At 48.2% G+C, this 20,010-nt stretch overlaps 2 protein-coding genes and 1 long non-coding RNA gene across 3 annotated transcripts in view; 1 reads left to right on the forward strand and 2 right to left on the reverse strand.

Annotated features, from left to right (window-relative positions):
* Gatb (glutamyl-tRNA amidotransferase subunit B) overlaps window positions 1–12,278 on the forward strand; it is a 62,951-nt gene extending 50,673 nt beyond the window's left edge. Inside the window, exons 10-13 of the mRNA XM_050158780.1 lie at window positions 196–329; window positions 5,545–5,623; window positions 10,526–10,660; window positions 11,916–12,278. Of these exons, the coding sequence (XP_050014737.1) occupies window positions 196–329; window positions 5,545–5,623; window positions 10,526–10,660; window positions 11,916–12,044 (477 nt within the window). The 3' untranslated portion in view covers window positions 12,045–12,278. The remainder of the gene's footprint in view (window positions 1–195; window positions 330–5,544; window positions 5,624–10,525; window positions 10,661–11,915) is intronic.
* LOC126511568 (uncharacterized) overlaps window positions 1–20,010 on the reverse strand; it is an 857,731-nt gene that overhangs the window by 571,836 nt on the left and 265,885 nt on the right. The gene's annotated exons all lie outside the window — the stretch shown is intronic.
* Window positions 13,852–20,010, reverse strand: part of Fhip1a (FHF complex subunit HOOK interacting protein 1A) — a 208,212-nt gene continuing 202,053 nt past the window's right edge. The window contains exon 13 of the mRNA XM_050158766.1: window positions 13,852–18,346. Coding sequence (XP_050014723.1) covers window positions 18,093–18,346 — 254 coding nt within the window. The 3' untranslated portion in view covers window positions 13,852–18,092. The remainder of the gene's footprint in view (window positions 18,347–20,010) is intronic.

The following is a 20,010-nucleotide window of genomic DNA, read 5'->3' on the forward strand; positions in this document are numbered from 1 at the left end:
TATATACATACATACACACACACACCTTTGGGGAAAATACTGTATAGATTCAGAGTGGTAGTAGAGGCAGTGGTTTCCAGCTGCCTTCCTTCAGTTTGGGGAGGAGATGTACGCATCTATCTCTATATGTATGTATTACTTATGTGCACACACACATACACACACGTATATATGTGTATTTTTTTTTTTTAACAGAATGAAGTTGGCCTCCTGGAGTTCTTCCAAAATGTGATAAAAGAAACTAGGGCAGAGCCAAAAAAGGTGACTAACTGGGTCCTGAACACTTTCCTGTACTATTTAAAGCAACAGAATCTTGCAGTCAGTGAGAGGTGAGTGAGATCTGGGGATTTCTTTCTTTCTGCATCATGAACTCTGTGTCCAGAGGCAGTTGAAATAGGGCAGGGTGAATTCTTTACTCTGCCTGTTCTCCCTTACGGTCCCCTAACAAGACAACAAACAGCCCCTTTGTGTTCCACATTCTAAAAATATTTTCCAGCCCATCTGAAAATTCATCCTGTGCTCACATCTCTGGAAGTGCACAGTCTGTGGTACTGTGCCGGGGCTCAGCAGCGGGAGGAGAACAAGACAAGGAATGGGCTCCCTTGTGGCCCATACAGGCCCACAAGAAAGCACCCACCTCCTCACAGTCTGATCCTGCTATGCCAGAGGCATGCGTGTGGCCTGGGAAGCACAGAACTGGAGCCTATGTGGGGTGCAGGGAAATCCTCATAGCCAAGCCCTGAAGAACTTTGGGTTTGCTGAGTGGGTGAGGGTGTGGAGTTCAAACATCTAGAAGTTCTGTGATCAGACAGGAAGCCAGCCAGGGAGCTCAGGAAACCCAAAGGCTCCCGGGTACTGAGGTAGGCAGGCTGGAGAGATGAGCAGGAGCCACCCGAAGGATTTCAGGCCAAATTGTGGGTCTCAGGGCTACTTCATACTGGAGGAACATGACGTGTGTTAATAGCTTGGGCAGTTATGGCAAAGTAACTGATGAGCCCCTTACATAGACATTGATTACTCACAATTCTGCACTCGAGAAAAATAAGCAAAGCCAGGTTCCAGCTGATTTGTTCCCATGCTGGACCTCAGGCGGCCATCAGTCTGCCATATCCTCACATGGTGGGGTGTTGGGGAAAGAAGAGAAGGTTTCTAATCCCACTGTGGTCCCCACCCTCGTGACTTCATCAACCCCAGGCACTCCCCGAAGTTTCCACCATCCTATTAACCATCATGTAATTACATTTGTGATCCAATATTTGTGCTCACAGGGCCAGTGGTAGCAAACATAGATTTATTCATTCAACCAGTTATTCACTTGCAAAAGTTACCAAGCCAATCAGGACAAGTAGCTGCAGGGTCACTTGGGATGTTTCCCAGTAGGGAAGGTTTGAGCAGGTACAAGGGACAAGATTAAAGCTGCCTGACAAGGGAGCTGAGAATCCCCGGAAGATTTGGGGAAAGTGCTGTTTGCAGGGCTGGCGGGGAGTGGTTAGATGCCGTGGGAAGAGGAGGAGAGCACCCGGGAAACACTGCACCTCTCAGCTGAGGTTCCTAGGAAATCGCTAAGGACTTGTCCTGAGACTGAGACCCTGGAGAGTAGCGAGGAGCGGGGGCACCACGTAGGGCCCAGAAAATAAGAGAGCAAAGGAATCAATGAACATCATGTGCCACCTGGAGGTCCAGGCCTCTGCATCGTCCAGGGTCCTTTTGATCTTGCTTTAGCTGAGGAGAAGAGGGACATGGGGGTTAAGGTAAGTGTAAGACTGGATGGGCTGCCATTTCGAGGGGCAGAGCATAGTGTCAGGGTATCTGCTCTTGGAGCTGGAAATGGAGCTGTGATCCTAAAAAGAACTGCAAGGGACTGAAAGAGATTGCAAGACTTGCAGATCCCATTCCACCCCTTCCCTGGTTCCCTAAGAACTGCTGAGAGTAGATACAGGAAGAGTCTCCTTTCATGGAGACTCATTCGCTGTCCAGAATCCAAGATGACCTGACAGCAGCAAATCAGCAGGCTGTGCGGCCGTCACCCCTGAGCCTGAATCCTGGTGGTGAGAGCGTCTCTCAGGACCAGTGTGACAGGTACTGATCTTTGTCGTGGTCTCACAAGTTCAGCCCTGGCATAGCTGCGATTTGCAGGCAGCTTTTCCATATCTGGGTTTCAGCCAACTACAGATCGGAAACACCTCTGAGAAATCACAGCAGCAGTGAGCATGTACAGACTCATGCTCATCAGTATTTCCTAAACAACACAGCTTACAACTGTTTGCATACCGGCCATATCATATTAGGTAGGTAATCAAGAAATTACCCGAGGCAGGGGGAAGGTGTACACAGGTTCTAGATGATTGTATCACCATATACAAAGTCCATGGCCTTAGTATCTGTGGGATAGTGTGTTGAAGAGCAGCTGTATGTGCAGTGTGCCAATTGGCGGAGTTGTGGGCAGTTTCAGGATACAGGAATTACTGGTCTACTGTATCAATGCATTGTGAGAACAACAATGTAACCGAGAAATTCATCTGCTGTTAAGTCAGTCGAGAAATCTGTAGAGGAAATTTCTAACCAAACTAATCAGTTAAGGTCATGTGATGAATTTCTGTAAAGCAAAATACATCCTTCTTATGTGATCTAATGCTCTTTTTCTGTCCCTCTCTACCTCACATCTTTTATAGCATCATGGTATGAATTTTTGTGTGCTCCAAAGTCATATATTATAATCCTAGGAAATGGAGTCTTGGGTGTTGAACTTCAAGGAATAAGTTTAGTGCTTTTCCTGGGCCAAGCTTCCAGCGTCCAGCTGAAGAGAGAGAAGAGGGATTATATAAGCAAAGGGGTCAGGATTATGATGGGGAAACCCACAGAGACAGACACTGAGCTAGTGGGAGCTCACTGACCCTGGACTGACAGCTGGGGAACCTGCATAGGATTGAACTAGGCCCCCTGAATGTCAAAGACAGTTCTGTGACTTGGGCAATCTGTGGGGGCCACTGACAGTGGACCAGAATTTATCCCTAGTGTATGAACTGGCTTTCTGGATCCCATTCCCTATGGGGGGATTCCTTGCTCAGCCTAGGTACAAGGAAGGAGGGGTTTGGTCCTGCCTAAACTTGACATACCAGACTTTGTTGACTCCCCATGGGAGCCTTACCTTTCCTGAGGAGTGGATGTGGGAAGGTGGGGGAAGTGGAAGGAGAGGAGGGAGGGGGAACTCTGGTTGGTATGTAAAATGAAAAAAAAAACTTTTAAATAAAACATTTTTTAAAAGAAAAAAGAGGGAAAAAAGATTAGTGCTTTTCTAGCACTAATGTCTTAGAAATATCTTAGAGGACTTACTTACCCTTTAATTCTTGTGAGGACACAGCAAAAAGGTACCAGGAACTCACTAAATATAGCACTAAATATAGGCTCTGTGGCACTTTGATCCCCAATTTCCTATACATTCTGTTCCTATCAGCCTCTCTATACATTCTGTTCCTATCAGCCTCTCTATACATTCTGTCCCTATCAGCCTCTCTATACATTCTGTCCCTATCAGCCTCTCTATACATTCTATTCCCTATCAGCCTCTCTATACATTCTGTCCCTATCAGCCTCTCTATACATTCTGTTCCCTGTCAGCCTCTCTATACATTCTGTCCCTATCAGCCTCCTATACATTCTGTTCCCTGTCAGCCTCCTATACATTCTGTCCCTATCAGCCTCTCTCTTATGCATTCTGTTCCCTATCAGCCTCCTATACATTCTGTTCCTATCAGCCTCCTATACATTCTGTCCCTATCAGCCTCTCTATACATTCTGTTCCTATCAGCCTCTCCTATACATTCTGTTCCTATCATCCGCTCTCCTATGCATTCTGGAGCAGCAGGTCAGATGGAATGTCCGTGACAGCCATCCACTTATGAATGGTGACCTCTTTTCATGTTCTAAAAACCTAGCGCAATCTCAGTGGTTATTTTGGACTCTGTACATGGTCTACACTCTAAGATAAATGGGGATTGTATTTATGGATTGTAGGACATCCAAGCAACCTACATTTTGAAAACAAACTGATGATTTCTTGCCAGTAAAGAAGGGAGTCAGAAAAGGCTGTTGTTTACTTTGCAGTCTTAGGCTTCAGTCAGGACAGCTCTTGGACTTCTGAGTGTGAATTTAGTACCTCCAGACGGTCTCCAAACCCGGCTTCCACTTGGAATTATCTTTTGTCCATACTTTTTTTGGGCCTCATGGGGCCCAGTGTAACTTTCTAAACCTAACTTGAGTTTGGTGAGGCCTGTTGTAACTTCCTGAGCCTAGATCGAGTTTGGAGACCTGTCTCTGGCTACCCCTCCTAGGCCCCCTCTGCCCAGCCACCGCTAACATGGCAGAATATTATTATTATTATTATTATTATTATTATTATTATTATTATTATATACATGTTCTTTGTTTCGCTTCAACTCATCCCAGGCTTCCCACCCCATCTGAGCCTGATGACTCCCGACTCAGTGTGTGTGTTTCACCCTGGTGGCTGGGGGCGGGGCAGTCTGGGTCATTGACAGTCACCATTCCTCTCAGCCCCTGCCCCCACCCTGTCTGCCAGAGAACCCACTTACTTAGGGATAAATCGTAGTTTAAGGAAGATGGGCCTCCCAAGACTGAACGAACAATGCTAAGTAAGGGCCTTCAGTTAGAATGTGGTGATCTTGGGAATTGGCACTGGGGATAAACTTTAGTTCCCTGTGTTACGTGTAAGTTTTTTAAGAAAATGAATAGTGAGTGACAGGAACCACGACTTCTGCAGAGGTGTTTCTAGTGCTCTAGTGCTTCAGGGTCCTTTTACACTGACAGACATACTTATGTGTGTTTATGAACCGCTCCTATCTTAACTAGTCCCATGATGACCCCAGACAGTCATTTCATATCCTTGGTCATGACCCCATCTTCTCAGCAGTCTGAGTGTGTACCCTCAGTCTTGTGAGTGGGAGCTGGCAACACCTACCATCTTAGTGGAGAAACTGCATTTCTAGGCCATCTGTGTCAAGAACACTATAAGAATCTGCAGATACACAAGGGCAATGCGTGTAGACATCCCATGTTATAGACACCACATTTCCCTTACAATGAAAAGGAATTTATATTTGCATAAAAACACCCAGGAAAGTGGTTTTGTTAGCTCTTTTATTTAAAGTCATTTTCAGCTTGATCTTTCAGTCAAAAATATTACTGGATTTTTTTTTTTTTTTTTTTTTTTTTTTGCCACTTGTCTTTGTGGTTTGTGAATTTCGTAGCCACCTCCTTTTTGAACTAATCACATTGAGCAGTTGTCTTTTGCTATAACTGCCATCAAACGGCTGTTATTGTTGGGTGGTAAAATAAAGGATTTTAGAAAGCATGCAGGATAAAAGCTCATGCTTCTGAAATACAGAATAATAGAGCCAGTTAGCCTATTACTTTCATCCTTGGGTATGGTTGATTGAACACACAGAGTGAGGGTTTGAATTCTGGGTGCCAGCGGGTGCTGCTGATATACGACATTGACTTTTCTTCTCTCCTTGGGGCCGCTAGTCCTGTCGCACCTGGTGCACTGGCCGAACTCCTGGACCTGCTGGACAGTAAAGCAATTTCCTCTGCAGCAGCTAAACAGGTACGTGCACATTCCCGGGAGACTCCCATCGCTCCACAATCCCAGCTAATATTTTCTGTAAAACCCAAATGGCATCACTAAGTGAATCTCATGACTGAAGTACAAGTGCCCACGAGTTTGAATACGGGAAGATTTCATTTGGCACAGGGAGGAAGCCAGCACAGTGCAGCATAGAGAGTCAGCAGAGCGGTTTTGCTTCTGTTTTTAGCTTATTGGGAGAACTAGCTATTGTCTCTCTTTTCCCTGAGTGTTTACCCCAAATGTTGGCTGACCATATAGCCTCCCCAGTGTCATGGCCAGGCAGCCCCAGCAGTCCACCTGCTCCTCTCCCATCTTCACGGCAGTTCCAAGGCTGCCTCTGTTTCTGTCACAGACCTGCCCTTCTGGAGTTAGTTGGTCCTCAGTCAGGACCTGGGGTCAGTCTGCTACATGCTTGGGAGATGCTATTTTACATGTGCACCTCAGTGTGGAGATATGGGGAAAAAGAGCATCGTGTAAAGGGGCCGCCTCCCTGACCACCTCCACTAACAAGGCTAGGTGGGTGCGTGATTCCTCGAATTCAGAAGTCTACAAATAGTACCCAGAAAGATAAAGAACACCCAGGGCCGCCTCATCTCGACTTCAGAGGCACGCGGCTGTCAGTGCTTCAGCCAGACCCTAATGTTATTTTAATGGTGCCTTTGCATTTAGTATTTATACAGTCCGACAGTAGTGGCAGGTTACAAAGTGAGGCTTGGGGAAGCAGCTGCTTTTGGTTAATTATGAGGCACCACTGAGCATCCCCCAAGCTCTCTGCTGTGAAACTGGGGACAGGAACTGAAGGAGGTTCTGTGAGCCACCTCATGTGAGGCTGTCAGCTTCGGGGACCTGACACCCCGAATGGCTTTGCCTTTCATAGATGTCAGAGGACTACAAATGTTTATGACAGGGCTCAGCAGTTGTGGAAAGAGTAGATGGCTCGGGGCAAAGAATATGTGTACACATAAGAGAGACGAATCGTAGCGTTCGAAATGAAGAAAAAAAACCTCGAGTGAGATAGTTCCAGTGGAGAGAGAAACAGAAAGGACAGGAAGATGCTGACAGCTGGCTTTAGCCACAGATAGAGTCATGTTTGTGTTTTATCAACTTCTAGCATGTCTAAAGGAGTGGGTGAGCCCGACTTCTGTGAGACCGTGAAATGAAAATAAAGCCTGATCCACAGTGTTTAGTTTGTGCCGCTGGGGGAATCGCCCTCACGGATCAGGGCCTTGGGGAATTTATCTTGTATTTTCTGCTCTGTGCTTTCCGTTTGTAAGAAAACCATTGATTTTTCTCAGCAGAAATAATGAATATTGTGTTTATTGATTATAAAGGATTTAAGTAGCCATTCATGGTGATGTAAGCCTGAAAGTGTGTGTGTGTGAACACATACCAAAAAGTAAACCAACGAAGCCCTGATGAGTCCCTTAAAGTAGCTGCTTGTGTTATGTTTTCAGGGCTGACTTGGTATTGGCTAACCAGTTAGGGGGCCCATCCCTGTGACAGCTGAAGTCTGGTTGTCTGTAGCTCCTGTCTAAGGGTAGGGACCTGTGTGGTTCCCCCTTCCGCTATAGCGTGTGTATTTGTGTTATTGTTGTGGTCTTGTTTACACGGCCACACTGTTGGGGTTCCATGGGCAGGGTTCCCCTGTCATTTCTAGGAGATCCAGTCCTGTGCCGTCGGTATGAGGGTTGTGTTGTAGATGTGTCAGTAGGAGCTGAACACCCCGAAATCAGCTAGGTTCGTATCTTGACCAGAGGTGGTTTTCTGCAGTGGTCTCTGTCTGCTACAAAAGGAAGCATCCTTGAGAGTTGAGAGCAAGTTTGTAGGATGCAGTTAGGAACTGCAGTAGGTGCTCCTGTGTGATTGTAACTCACTGTACAGACGCTACAGTCCTCCAGCTCACAGAGCTCCCCTGCCTCCGCCCTGAATGCTAGAGTTAAAGGCACCACCTTTAACGTGATCCTCACAAGTCACGTTTCTGAATGTGGAGTGTATCTCACTAGAGATGGATTTCTCTAATGACTAATTATGTTAGACATCTTTTTGCATCTTATTTTATGATGTTTCTTAAATAGATAAAAAGAAAAATTGTGTTGTAATTCATTTTAATGCATTAGCAGAAAAGTTCAACAAAGCGTACTTTAGGCTTTAGAAACTGTGTGGCAGAACACAAACTTTCTGATCTTATTGCTTATACCGGGAGAGGCTGAATATATCAGATTAACGGCATGGCTAACTGGTGATAAAAGATGCGCACGAAGACCCATCCCGTCCTCCTTTGTGTTGGAATTTGTTATTAATCCCTCTGTCTCCGCCTGCCTCTTGCTGACATTGTCGCCAATTAGTTCTGTCCTTTTCCTGTGTCATGGCATCCACCTCCCGGGTGCTCCAGTGGGACTTCTGAGGCTTACAGCCTTCGTCCCTCGGCATTCTGGGGCCAGGGCCGGAAGAGGTGTCCACTGGGAAGCAGCCCTATTTTTTCAAAAATAGAAGCCTGAAGATTGTATGCCATAATGCACAACCTCCCAGCCACTGTGGACAAAAGCACCCTGCGGTCCTCTTTCAGGAGCCAGGTCTGTGTATTGAAGTGGCAGGTGGCAGTCCCATGACCTCTTCTCCTCACTAAGGACAGGGCCAACTGGGACACATCAGACTCCAGAAATATCAGCATTACAGCTAACTTGCATATAGCCAAGGAGGCCCAGGCTGTGTCCCAACTGCTGGCCAAGCCACAGCTCGGAACGATGGCAGATGTTTGCAGCTTTGTTATAGATGGAGTCTTGTTTCCTGAGTGCCATTCAATCAACCTCCTTTGTGTGCGCTGGAGTGGACCTTAGAGAGAAGGCACCAGAGCTCTTCAGATGTAGGAATGTTACATTGTACCTGCACTGACACTGTCACGTGACTGAAGTCTCTCTCGGTGCTTCCGTTCTCTGTAGTCTCCCCTGCCCTGCCTCCTCGGAGGCTTCTGCTGGATTCGTCACTTCCTGCAAGAATGGCCTTCACAACAGTTCCCTTCTCTGTAGGGACATGACTCCTTCCATGACATTTCTCCTAGTTAGGCCTTTCCTCTCTATCCTGACTCAAAAGCCTAGGACAGGCAGTGGCAGGTGGGGGCCTGGGTGCAACCAGCCTGTGGTTGGGTTAAGAGTATGGCTTCAGTCCCCAGAACATGTGCTGTTTCTGCCCGTGTCTGTAGCTTCCCAGCGTGTGTTCCCGTGCTGCCGGTGACTTCTTACTACCTGAGGTAACACTTCTCAGAGTGCGAGCAGACAGTAGCTGAGGGTTATGCTGCAACGGGAGCCTGGGCCATCGAAGCCAGGTGGTCGGGACAGCAGGGTGAGGCCCTCTGCTCTCCTTCCTGAGGGCTCATCCAGGAGCCTAAATAGGAAGAGCAAAAGTTAGACCCTGGAGCCTGCTGAATCGGGCCCAGTGCCACTAATCTTTGAAGTGGACAGCACTGGGTTCTGTCTGCTAAGCAGCTCTGCCTACTTACCAGGAAATAGCTGTCCCGGCTCTCTGTGCATAGCCTTGGGTGGGGCTGAGCTGGCTTGAGGTTCGCCTTCTCTTCTGATTGTGGATGCCTGAGCGAGGGACTTGAGAAGTCTGTGCAGATGGCCTGAAGGATGGGGGTTAATTTCACCAAGTCATGGTAAAAATATAAGTATTTCTGTGATAGAAGGGCTGGACACACATTCCTCTATTTCCTCTGCCTTAGTTCTTGAGACAAAGACCCCACAGAACCTGCAGCTTGCCGGCCAGCCGGCAAGCTTCAGAGAGCCTCCTGTCTCCACCTACCCAGAGCTGGGACCAGTCTTAGGTCCCCACACTTACACAGCAAGTTCTGTACCCACTGAGCCATTCTCCCAGCTCCTGTAGCCTTAAGTAAGCATAAATGTATCGGGGATGGGGCAGGATAGCTCCCAGACTTGCTCTGAGCAGCCTCGCGCCCAGGTAAACCACATGAAAAAGCAGACACTCAAACCTCTCATAGCTCTCTCCTGGTCAGGGTTATTGCCTTAGGAATTAAATTTGGAGATTTGTGGTCCATGTTTTCACTGAATATCTTATGTCATTTGAAGGCCTGTGGTTCACATTTCTTATTTTTCCTGGGTCACTAGGACTAAGTGGAGGTGCCCAGAGAGGTGCCCACACACACTCACAGTGGGACTTTACCCCACAGGCATCCTTTTCCCACCAGTACAGGAGTCTGGCCAGCTGACCAGAGGCATGGGGCCTCCTACGTCACAGTACAGATCCCGGCTGCACAGTGGCACCATGGAGACAGGGAGTGTCCCAGTGTCTTATGGTTGCAGGCTGAGGACAGGAGTCAAACTGAGACAGCGCTGCATCCTCTCTCAGACGTAAAAACAACCCGAGCAGCAAATGCCTTCCACAATTTTTGCCTTTTCCCCAAGTTTCATTCCTTTGGGGATCTGTTGTTATTTAAGTAGAAAAATAAGCAAAGCACTGACATTAGTTGTCCCAGTCAGACTGGGCTCTGCTCTGCTCTCCCACAGGACACAAGGAAGGGAGGCCGGAGCCTGCGAGCTGTGATTTGTTTGTAGTTTTCCGTCTTCATTCAGAGGTCACTTTCCTGCCTCCCACAGCCCTGCTTCCTAGCAGGCTGCTCTGGACTGTGCAGGGGTGGCTCCTCCTGCTGCTTGTGTGGCCTATCCCTTAGGAAACGTCACCTCAAGACAGATCCATCACCAGCCCTCTAGGAGGAAGGTTGCCTGGCTTGAGTCATCAAATGGACACACCTGGCCAGCCTGAGTCCTCATCCTCCCCAGGAGGAGCGGCCAACCCCAGGAGACAGAGGCACCTGGAGGTGACGGAAGTGCAGGTCCTCACCTCTCCTGTCTTCTTCTCCACCTGCAGGTTTTTGACGAGCTGTGGAAGGGCCAGGGGAAGACAGCAGCACAGATCGTGTCAGAGCAACAGCTGGAACTGATGCAGGACCGTGAGGCCCTGGAACAGCTCTGCCAGGCCACCATAGATGGACACCCCCAGACGGTGACTATCTCCCCTGGGAGCAAGGTCTTCCTGTGCAGCCATCTGTGCACAGTTCCTGCTGCAGCCCCAGCCCTGTCAGTCCCTCCTTTTGTGTCAGCACTTAGAAGTCCAAAGAGACAAAACCAGATGAAAGCCCAGACTCTTGTTCCTGTGAGGAAAGTTCCTCACTGGTGTTCGCGCTCTATGGCGCTACTCTAGACAGACACTAGCAGGTCTTAACTCAAGGGGTCTGTCACCCTCCCAGAGCTGTTATTCACGATCTGTCTGTGTGGCCACTTGCACTTCCTCAAGAGGACCTGCTGCAGTGAGGGAATCCACTTCCTCAAGAGGACCTGCTGCAGTGAGGGAAGGGTAGGAAATGCTTCAGGGCTACAGCCTGTGAAGGAGGGAAGATGCAGAGAGGAAAATGATCTGTAAATTACAGAGAGATCCTTTGACAGAAACATGGCTGAAAACCAAGTCATTTTGTGTTTTTCGCATAAGATAGGAAAACCGTGCCAAGTTGCAGGTCCTCCTCCTAGCCCACCCCAGGTCTAATCATATTGTCTGGAGAGATATTTTCAGTGGGGAAAAATTACTAGTATCGCTTTCAGAATAATGCACACCACCTGTCAGCGTGCAAGGACACTGATGGCTCGGTAAAGAGCCCTTGATAAGGAAGATGAGCCCACACCATCCCAGCGGTCCCCATCTTCCTGCCCCATCTGCAGTGGCTGATAAGGACACACTTGGTTTCAGACTCGCCCTGCGGCACTCAGGCACACTCCCTGCCAATCAGGACCCTTGCGGAGGGAGGCCAGCACCACCGTTATTTGATGTCGCTCAGCCCCTCCTGCCCTTACCACCCCCTACCTGCTACAGCCCTCTCTGAGCGAGCTGCCATCCCAAAGGTTTGTTTTCTAAGGAGCAGTTCTTGTTGGCAGGGAGCCGGGGCGCCTGCCTAGTGGCATTGGAAAACTTGAGAGGCTTCCCTGCCTGATTAGACCCAATGCTCACCACAGATGCCCGGCTCAGCCACGCCCACCCCAGAGGAGATCATTTGTGACCATGGCTCCCTTGTTCGCTCTAAGCAGAAGCAGAGGAACCAGGTCCTTTCTGACCGGAGCTTAGCAAGATCTCAGAATGTAATCCCCTCCTCATTTTACATCTTACATGAAGGGAAGAAAGAACATGAATTTAATTTGCAATCAGTGGCAACCTTGCAGATTCTTGGTTGAGTGTCTTTATTTTCACTGCCTACCTTCTGTTTTCACAGGTGATGGATGTGAAGAAAAGGAACCCCAAAGCTATAAATAAGCTGATTGGGTTGGTCCGGAAAGCAAGTCTCAGCCGAGCAGACCCAGTGCTGATAAAGGAAATACTGGAGAAGAAGCTGTCATTGTGAGATGTGGTGAGGTCCCTCTGCCCGAGGGAGGACAGTGTGGAGCCCGTGAAAGCCGCTGTTCGTGTGGGTGCCATTGGTGTCTCTCAGTTCCTGGACACTTGTGTGTGTCCTCTGAGACCCAATGGCCTGAGAGGGAGCCGGAGGAAATGGTTCTGTGATGGTGGCAGCAGTGACCAAAGGTGAAGTAGATCTAACAATAAAGCTGTGTCTCGGCCGCAGAGGCCAGTGAAGGCTTCCCAGGAGTCAAGCACTGAAGGCCGACAGACTGAGACGGCTGGGTGGATACAGTGTGTGTGCAGACCTGAAAGTGGGTTTGTGGAGAGGAAAGCACAGCAGAACAGACAGACACCAGGTAACACACTGCTCAGGCACGAGGTGGCAAGGAAGGTGTTGGTGCCCACTCACCTGAGGGAGTGCAGGTCCTGCTGCACTGTCCGCTCCCAGTGAACTAAAGTGACACACGTCTTCAGATAAGTTTAATGAGCAAAATATATGCTGAAATAGCACATAAAAATTAACTTCCACTCCAGAGACTGTACAGTTTACAACGTGATGCTTTAGGCCCAAAAAAAGATCAGAAGAGAGATCTGAAACATTAAGTTTTTTACCTGGAAAGAATAAGATTATAAACTAATAAATCATAATCTTGACCTTTAACTCTTGAAGTACAGCTGACAGTGGTGATGAAGGCCCATTGCCTTGACCCTATTCCTCCCTCTCTGGAGTCTGGGTGCCCTGTTTCTTACATGTCTGGTACCTCAGAACACCACACTCTGGAGTCTGGGTACCCCAAGTTTCTTACATGCCCAGTACCTCAGAACTCCACCCCCCCCCCCTTCTAATGACTAGTTTTTCAAATGTTTTTAGAATTACTTGTCAAACTGACAGCAAAGTGGTGGAGAATGGGAACCTTGGGATTCTCCAGCTTGGTAAGATCATTGCTGGGGGGCAGCTGAGGAACAGGGGAGAGTGGACACCCCGCCTCCATCACCAGAGTGACAGCTTCACGACGGAGGAGTGAAGGAAAGTGACCCCTTGCCCATCCAAAAGCTGAGATGGAGCGGACACCAATTCTGTGGCTTCTTTCTGACAAGCAGGAGATGAAGTTTAGAATGTTACTCACCCAGGAAGCCATGGGCCCCACATTGTGTTGTCCTGATGCTGGCTGTTAAAGTGCTTTCTGCTAACCTCTCTACGAGAGAGAAATAGGGCCCCTGTTGCTCTCTAAGCCTAAGTTCCTGTGGCCAGAACACTCAGATCCGAATCCAGCTGGACCTTTATTTCATAAAGAACATAAGGTTCAGTTTTACAACTTCCATTTTTATCAAAGGTTCTGGCTTGGTCATCAACCCTTGCAGGAAACAGTGATGAAGCTGACATCCTGGGCTCACTTCAGTGGGTGGTAGGTAGAAGTAGTTTCCAAAAATGATTTTGTCAACTGAAAAGTGCACGGAGTGAGTATTCCCGGAGGAGACACCATCTAGCTCTGACAACCGCCACATCCCCTTGTTGTCTTTAAACCCCAAACCAGGCTTTAAGAGGTCACACACAGCACAGCTACCAAGGAAAAGCCAAGGCCAGCTCTGCCTGGAACCTGACGAGGACTTTCCTTTCTTGCACAGGCGTGGATGTAGTCTGGACCAGTTAGGGGAAATCTCATTAAAATATATGAATTGGCACCTTAGCCAAGGCTACTGCTGTCTGTCAGTGGAACCCACACACCTATAGCTGGATGTGTGACTCGGAAGCATGACTGGGAGGGGAAAGTGCTGGGAACTGATGATTCCTCAGCCTCCTTCCCAGCCTCCTCTGCCTCCTCTAGGCCCAAACCATGGCTTGCGGATGGTCTCCGTGGGACGCTAACAGAATGTACGTTTATCACAGATGCAGCTTCCTGCACCCCTCCCTTTGTAAAATGGGCTACTAGTTACATTCTGGGTCATCTCTGTTTAACACCAGCCTTCTGCACTTGCTAGGTCTTGCTAGAGCTTTTGTTCATTTCTCTCAAGGCACAGATAGAAAAACCACCAGTATTCTACTGAGGTGAGTACCGTCCATGCCCCTCTTAACTATTGATCATCTGGAAATAGCCAGGAAAGGCTTGAGCATGCGCCTCTTCCAGTCGGTCATTCTGGTACTGTAGCCTGTGGCACGGTCCACCGTTTATATTGTATCTTTCAATTAGGTTGACTGTTTTCCTTTCGTTATGACTAAATTCAATCTAGAAGGTCATGTAATTTTCCCATTATCAGACACAGTGTGGATGTGGCCACTGGGCTGCTTTGGCAGGTTCTAGACAGATGTACCTGGGAGCTGCTTTCCCATAGGTGAGGAAGCAGAAGGCACTGCCTGAAGTCCTCTCTCACTGGCTCCCCAGGTCATGGTTGAACAAGAGTCTTTAAAAAGTTCATCAGCACCAGATCCCATGTAAAATGTCCACAGGGGCAAAAGAGGCCTAGCTTTCAGTGGTCCTTTTATAGACTTGTCCCAGTAAAATGTACTAAGGACAGACTTGCGTGGCCTCGGCTCAGTGAAATTAATAACCTGCCCTGAGCATTTCCATCACCTTTCAGGTTCTGAAGTGACACAGCTCATCTAAAAACGCCACAAAAGAACCCTGAAATGAATATGGGGACAAAATCCTGTGGCCAGGGTTAACTCACATCTTCAAAGACAAGAGCATCTGCATCAGCAGGTGGACTCCGCAGAGAAATCAGATACCGACTCACCCTGCCTTCCTCTCCCTCGCCCACAGTGCTTTCCCCCTAAAGAACCTTACAGAAAATCTTTTGATGAAGCCCTCTGCATCTAGGCAATTAGCTGCCGAGATAATCTGTCCTCCAGAACAAGTAATGGACTAGTAAATGCCTGGATGTAAGGAGATTTGCTGAGGCAGAATTATCCCAGAAGCTATTCTGAGTCCTCCAAGAGCTTTTTGTGAAGCATTAGGTTTATGACGGTCATTCCAAAAAAAAAAGAAACAGCCAATTCCATTCTCTTCAAATGTCTCTTTCCCTGACAGACGTAAGGGTAGAGTACACACCCTTGACAAGTTGTTCCAAGCTCACACGGGTGTGTGATGGAGATTAGTGACTCACTGACTGGTAGCTGAAATAGGGGCTAAGATGTCCCCCTAACGGTTTAAAGCTGTTGCGGCTTCAGGAAAAGCCAACCACAGAACTGACTTGAAGTTTACAGCAGACTGTACATTAGGCTGTCCTGGGCCAGTGACTTGAAGTGTGTGTGCCGTAATAGCTGCCCTGCATTTCATAAAGATGGCAGGCTTGACAGCCATCTCTGCAAACACAGCTGAACTAGACTACCCTTAAGTGAGAATTGGAGCATGGTCATATTTAACATCATGCTGTGACATGCCCCACCACTCTGGCCAGACTTCCCTACTGAGAGCCACCTGGCATACGCTAATCCTGTCTGGGTAGCCACATCACAACTTTAGACCTCTAAATGGAGCTCGAAGCAAACGCACGTGACAGCCAGGATACAGATGCTCGCTGCCCAAACTGGAGCAACCCAAATCATTCACAGCTCCCGTTTCTAGATTCTGTTCACAGGCTGACATCTTGATGGGCTGAAAACTAAGCACCACATCTAACCCAAATAAAGGCCACTGGCTCAGGACCGTTCCTTGTCACCGAGGACCGTGTCACACAACAGACATCAACACCTCTCTCAGCGGGTCACAGCACCTTCCACAATGATACTAAACCAAATGGAGGCAATCGCACAGTGGCTCTGCCACAGAAAGGAAGTGTTCAATAATAAAACCACCTTTAATTCTTCTTGCAACTGCATGTCATATCTGGGAGATTGTAATTCATCCCATGAAAATGTGTTTTAAACTGAAACTACACTGGATTATCTTTGTTCAAATTTTTATATTTACCTGACGATTTTCAAAATCAGTTTTAACTATCCCTGTGTGCTCGTGTATTTTGAACCATAAATTCCTCCAGCGTAGACCTTAAATCAGACTCTGAATTATAGATCTAGGTTAATGCTGTGATGTTCCAGGAACCCTCTGCTCCCTGTCCCTGCTGTGGTCTGTCAGGCTAGACACGGTGACGCCAGTCCAGGGTCTGTTGCCCCTCAAGCATGGCAGCTGATGACACCTGTCACAGGGACAAGGACATAGTCCCCGGACCATATTTTAAACACGTCAGATAGCTTTAAAAATTCTCCCAAAATGTATTACCAAAAAAGAGAATAAAAAGGTTCAGCTTGTGAACTTTGGGACTAAAATAACCTACCTCACGGCTGCTCCTTCCCACAGAGAGGGGGCTCCTGTCATCACCTGCCTGCGGGAGAGCGGCGTTCACTCAAATCGTCATGACATTGGCTCTTGGCATGTCCATGTCCACACCATCCCTGGCTACTTAGCTCAACTGCACGGGCTTTGAGGTTCTCAGTGCTCCATTCCCAGCTCAGGTTTCTGACTTGCATTTTGTCAGACTGAGCACAGTCCTAAGGGAAGTCTGTAAGGACTCAAACAGATGGAGTTAGAGTTGTCAGGTGAGTTTGCTATCAACATCCTACACCAGGTAATCTGATTTCCTGCCCCTTCACCTGATACTCCGGGCAGTCATCTCTGCCCCCGCCCCCTTTTACCATAAGTGTGCATCAGTACCTCGGGGTAGTGAGGGGGATGACACCCAAAGTCACTTTCCCACAGGCACCTGCCACAGGGGGTGTATAATTAATAAATATGTAGAAAAGGTATAGAGTATAGCTAAGTAGCAGCATGCTTGCCTAGCAGTTTTATTTTTTTAAGGAATAAAAAATGTGGACATGAATACCGATATTTATAGTCATAAAACCACAAGGTTAAAGAACTCCCATTTGCAGATATGGCTTCAGCATTCAGTGGCGTGGCAAGCACAAATAACCAGACCAAAGTGGTGTGTGAAGGGGTGGCAGTTCCTCTGGGAGACCTGTGAGCACGCATCAGGAGGGCAGGAGCAGGCCGGTTTACTGTACCTCCTACACGATGGCACCTGTACCATGACTAGGCAAACCGCTCTTAAGTCAGCAATGTTCCATGGACGGGTATCGGGCTCCTGTTTAGCCTGTGGCATACTCACCCGGCCCAGAGCAGATCTGGGCATTCGTCCCATGGGGCCTCCTTAATCCGAAGCTGTAGGTCCCCAGCAGGTACCTAGCTTCACCAGCTCCCTGGGATCTGTATGCATTTCCATCCGTGCCTCCAGTTAGCAAAATGAAATAACTACCAGTGTTTCTACAGGTTTCAGATAGTATAATTTTATCTTTTGCATTTCAAACTCTGCGCCCCCCCCCCCGCTAAGTCCTCTATAGCTTCACAAGTCAACGTTTCTTTTCATAAAACAATAAGGGTTGGGTTTTTAGTATATGATACCACACTGTTCACCTGATCACATGCCTGAGGTCCAGAGTTTGCATAGTTTGCTTCATTTTGTGCAAATCGTACTATATTAAGGCTTGTGTTTTGGTCTTGATAGAGCAAGCTCTCAAGCAACAAGATAAAAACTCCCCATATTCCAAATTCTTTTTGGGCAGACAGCTGGGGCTGGGGGATTTTCCCACAACATAAGGCAATACGTGTGGAGAGATTGCAAGTCCTAGAAGTAAAATTTGAAGCAGCAGATGAGGTGTACCTGTGTGGCAGGCGGAGCTCCATGCTCCTCTTGCATCTTTCAGAGGGTAGAGAGGGCAGGCGTGCGCATGCCCCTGTGGAGGAGCTTCCTTGAGGCTGCTGAAAAGCTGACCCCCGTCACGGCGTCCAGAGATCACAGAACCTCTGCGCTGTGTGAGCTACAAGCTCCAGGGATGGAAGAACAACTATAAACCTTGTAAAGAGGAAAAACTCAGCAGAAAGACCCACCACGGGGACAGACTTACATTCTGTATAACAAAGGGAGACCCGGCTACAAATCAAGTATTGTCAGGAAGTATCAAAGTGGAGAGTTTTTGATAAGCAGCTTTGCATTTAACATTCAGTTGATGCTATAACCTTATAAAACCGAGTATCTATTAAAATAGTAATATAAAAAGCTAACAGCAGGAGTCCTCAAAGTCCCCCAGGATCTTGTAACACAGAATTGAGTGTTCTTGGGCCAAGGCTGCCAGCTCCTTCAGGAACTCTGGGAAGAGAGCGGCAGCCAGCATGGTGTTCTTCACTGGCAGAGGCAGGTTTGGGGGTGCCCCTGCCACCTTGGTTCTGTTGACCAGGAAGGGCTGAAACACACGTGGAGGGCCATCCGTTAGGGTCTTGTCACTTTCTGTCCTGGAGGCCTCCTGAGTGGGATCTGAAAGCAGAGAGGAGGAGTCTAGGAACTGTTGGGTAACGGGTGTGTGAGGGGGGGAAGAGTCCTGGATGCAGCTCCTCAGCTGCCCAGGTCTCCATGGCGAGTTTGTCCAGCAGATAACAGCTAGCTCTCAGCTTGTCATACAGGACTGCTTACCTAAAATCCTGTACAAGGAGCCTCATGCACAGCTGTGCAAGAACACAGGATTGACAAACTGCCAGCCAGACACTGTGCTGGCTCCCTGAAGACTTGGCTATCTGTGAGGCCAAAGATTAAGGATCATGTGATCAGTCTGAGCAACAGAGCAAAACCCTGATTGGGTGGATGAACGGACGGATGGACGGACAGATCAATAGATGACAGATGAGAGGTAGACAGACAGACAGACAGACAGACAGACAGAGGTTGACTTCCTCCAGTACCTGCTACCACTGGTGTCAGCTGAGTGGAGAATGGACTCATGGGGAATTTACCAAGGACCCCTGTGGCCCTTCTGCTTGGCTAACACCCTAGTGCAGGGGAGTCCTGGTCACCAGGTCACTCCTTAAGCTCCTGGATTCTTCAGCTGCTGCTGTGACCTCAAGGGCTTCCCAGAAACCTCAGCTCCTTCTTGCTGGGTCCTCCAAACACAAGGGTGAGCGATTCCTCCGGACCAGAACTAAAGAAATTATGTGAGGCCCAGCCTAAGAATCTCGTGCGGCCGTCAGGATCTAGGGCAACAAAGGACTGGGGGCCAGCATTTACAGAGCAATGATGGAGCCCAAGTTCTAACGTATCCAACTGATTTGCATTTTCATACCAAATCAGTCCTGGTAATTAAAATGGCCCGATATCCCTGACTTAATTCCTGAGCTCTCCAGCCCTCATGTATTTGTAGGAATTATTTATGCCACCTTCTGCCCCCTACCCAAATGATCTCATTATTCCTTCTAAATCTCTATATTCAAGCTCTTCATTATTTTGGCTGCTTTTTAGAATTCAGCCCCATTTTTCAACACTTCTCAGAGTGTTGCTTAACGGCAGCACTAAAAATTCTTGACATTTATAGGACTTTCCACATCTCACTACTATAGTCTTTAGTGTTAAAAAAAAAATCCTCCACTTTGCTGCTTTAAATATCCTTTTGGATTAAAGCTTATCACAGTTCGTATCACAGAGAACTGGGAATGTTGAGAATCTGTCCCCCCACTACCTCTCACCAGAAATTCCTCACGTGCCGTGGCAGGAGCCTGAACCAGAGTGTGAGCAATGTTGCGGTCCAAAGGGCAGCCTTGGCAGGTTACCCCAGGCAAGTAGCTCCACCTCTCTGCACTTTCAGAAGCTCGTAGAATGCCTCTGAGGATCGGGTGAGCCACTGCGTGTCCAGTACACAGGGGCCACTGGCCTGCATATGGAGGACTCCAGCTGCCGCCAACTCCCCACAGCCCATGCCATTGCTGCCCCACAATCCCTCAAGGCTCCCTGCTTGGGTTCCTGCCCCACGTGCCGGAGGCCGCCTCAGCTTTTCAGCCACACACTGTTCCTTTACTTGTACTGTGCCTCAGTGTCTTCCAGCGTCAAGCCCTCCTGGGCCAGGCTATTCCTGGAGACCAGCAATGCTGTGACCATGAGTGATGAAGGGAATGACCCACATTCCTTCACGCTCCTCCAGAGAGCCTGGCTTT

This window comes from Alexandromys fortis, unplaced genomic scaffold, assembly GCF_014885135.2.
Source record: "Alexandromys fortis isolate MF-2015 unplaced genomic scaffold, M_Fortis_MF-2015_v1.1 scaffold_102, whole genome shotgun sequence".
NCBI lineage: Eukaryota > Metazoa > Chordata > Mammalia > Rodentia > Cricetidae > Alexandromys > Alexandromys fortis.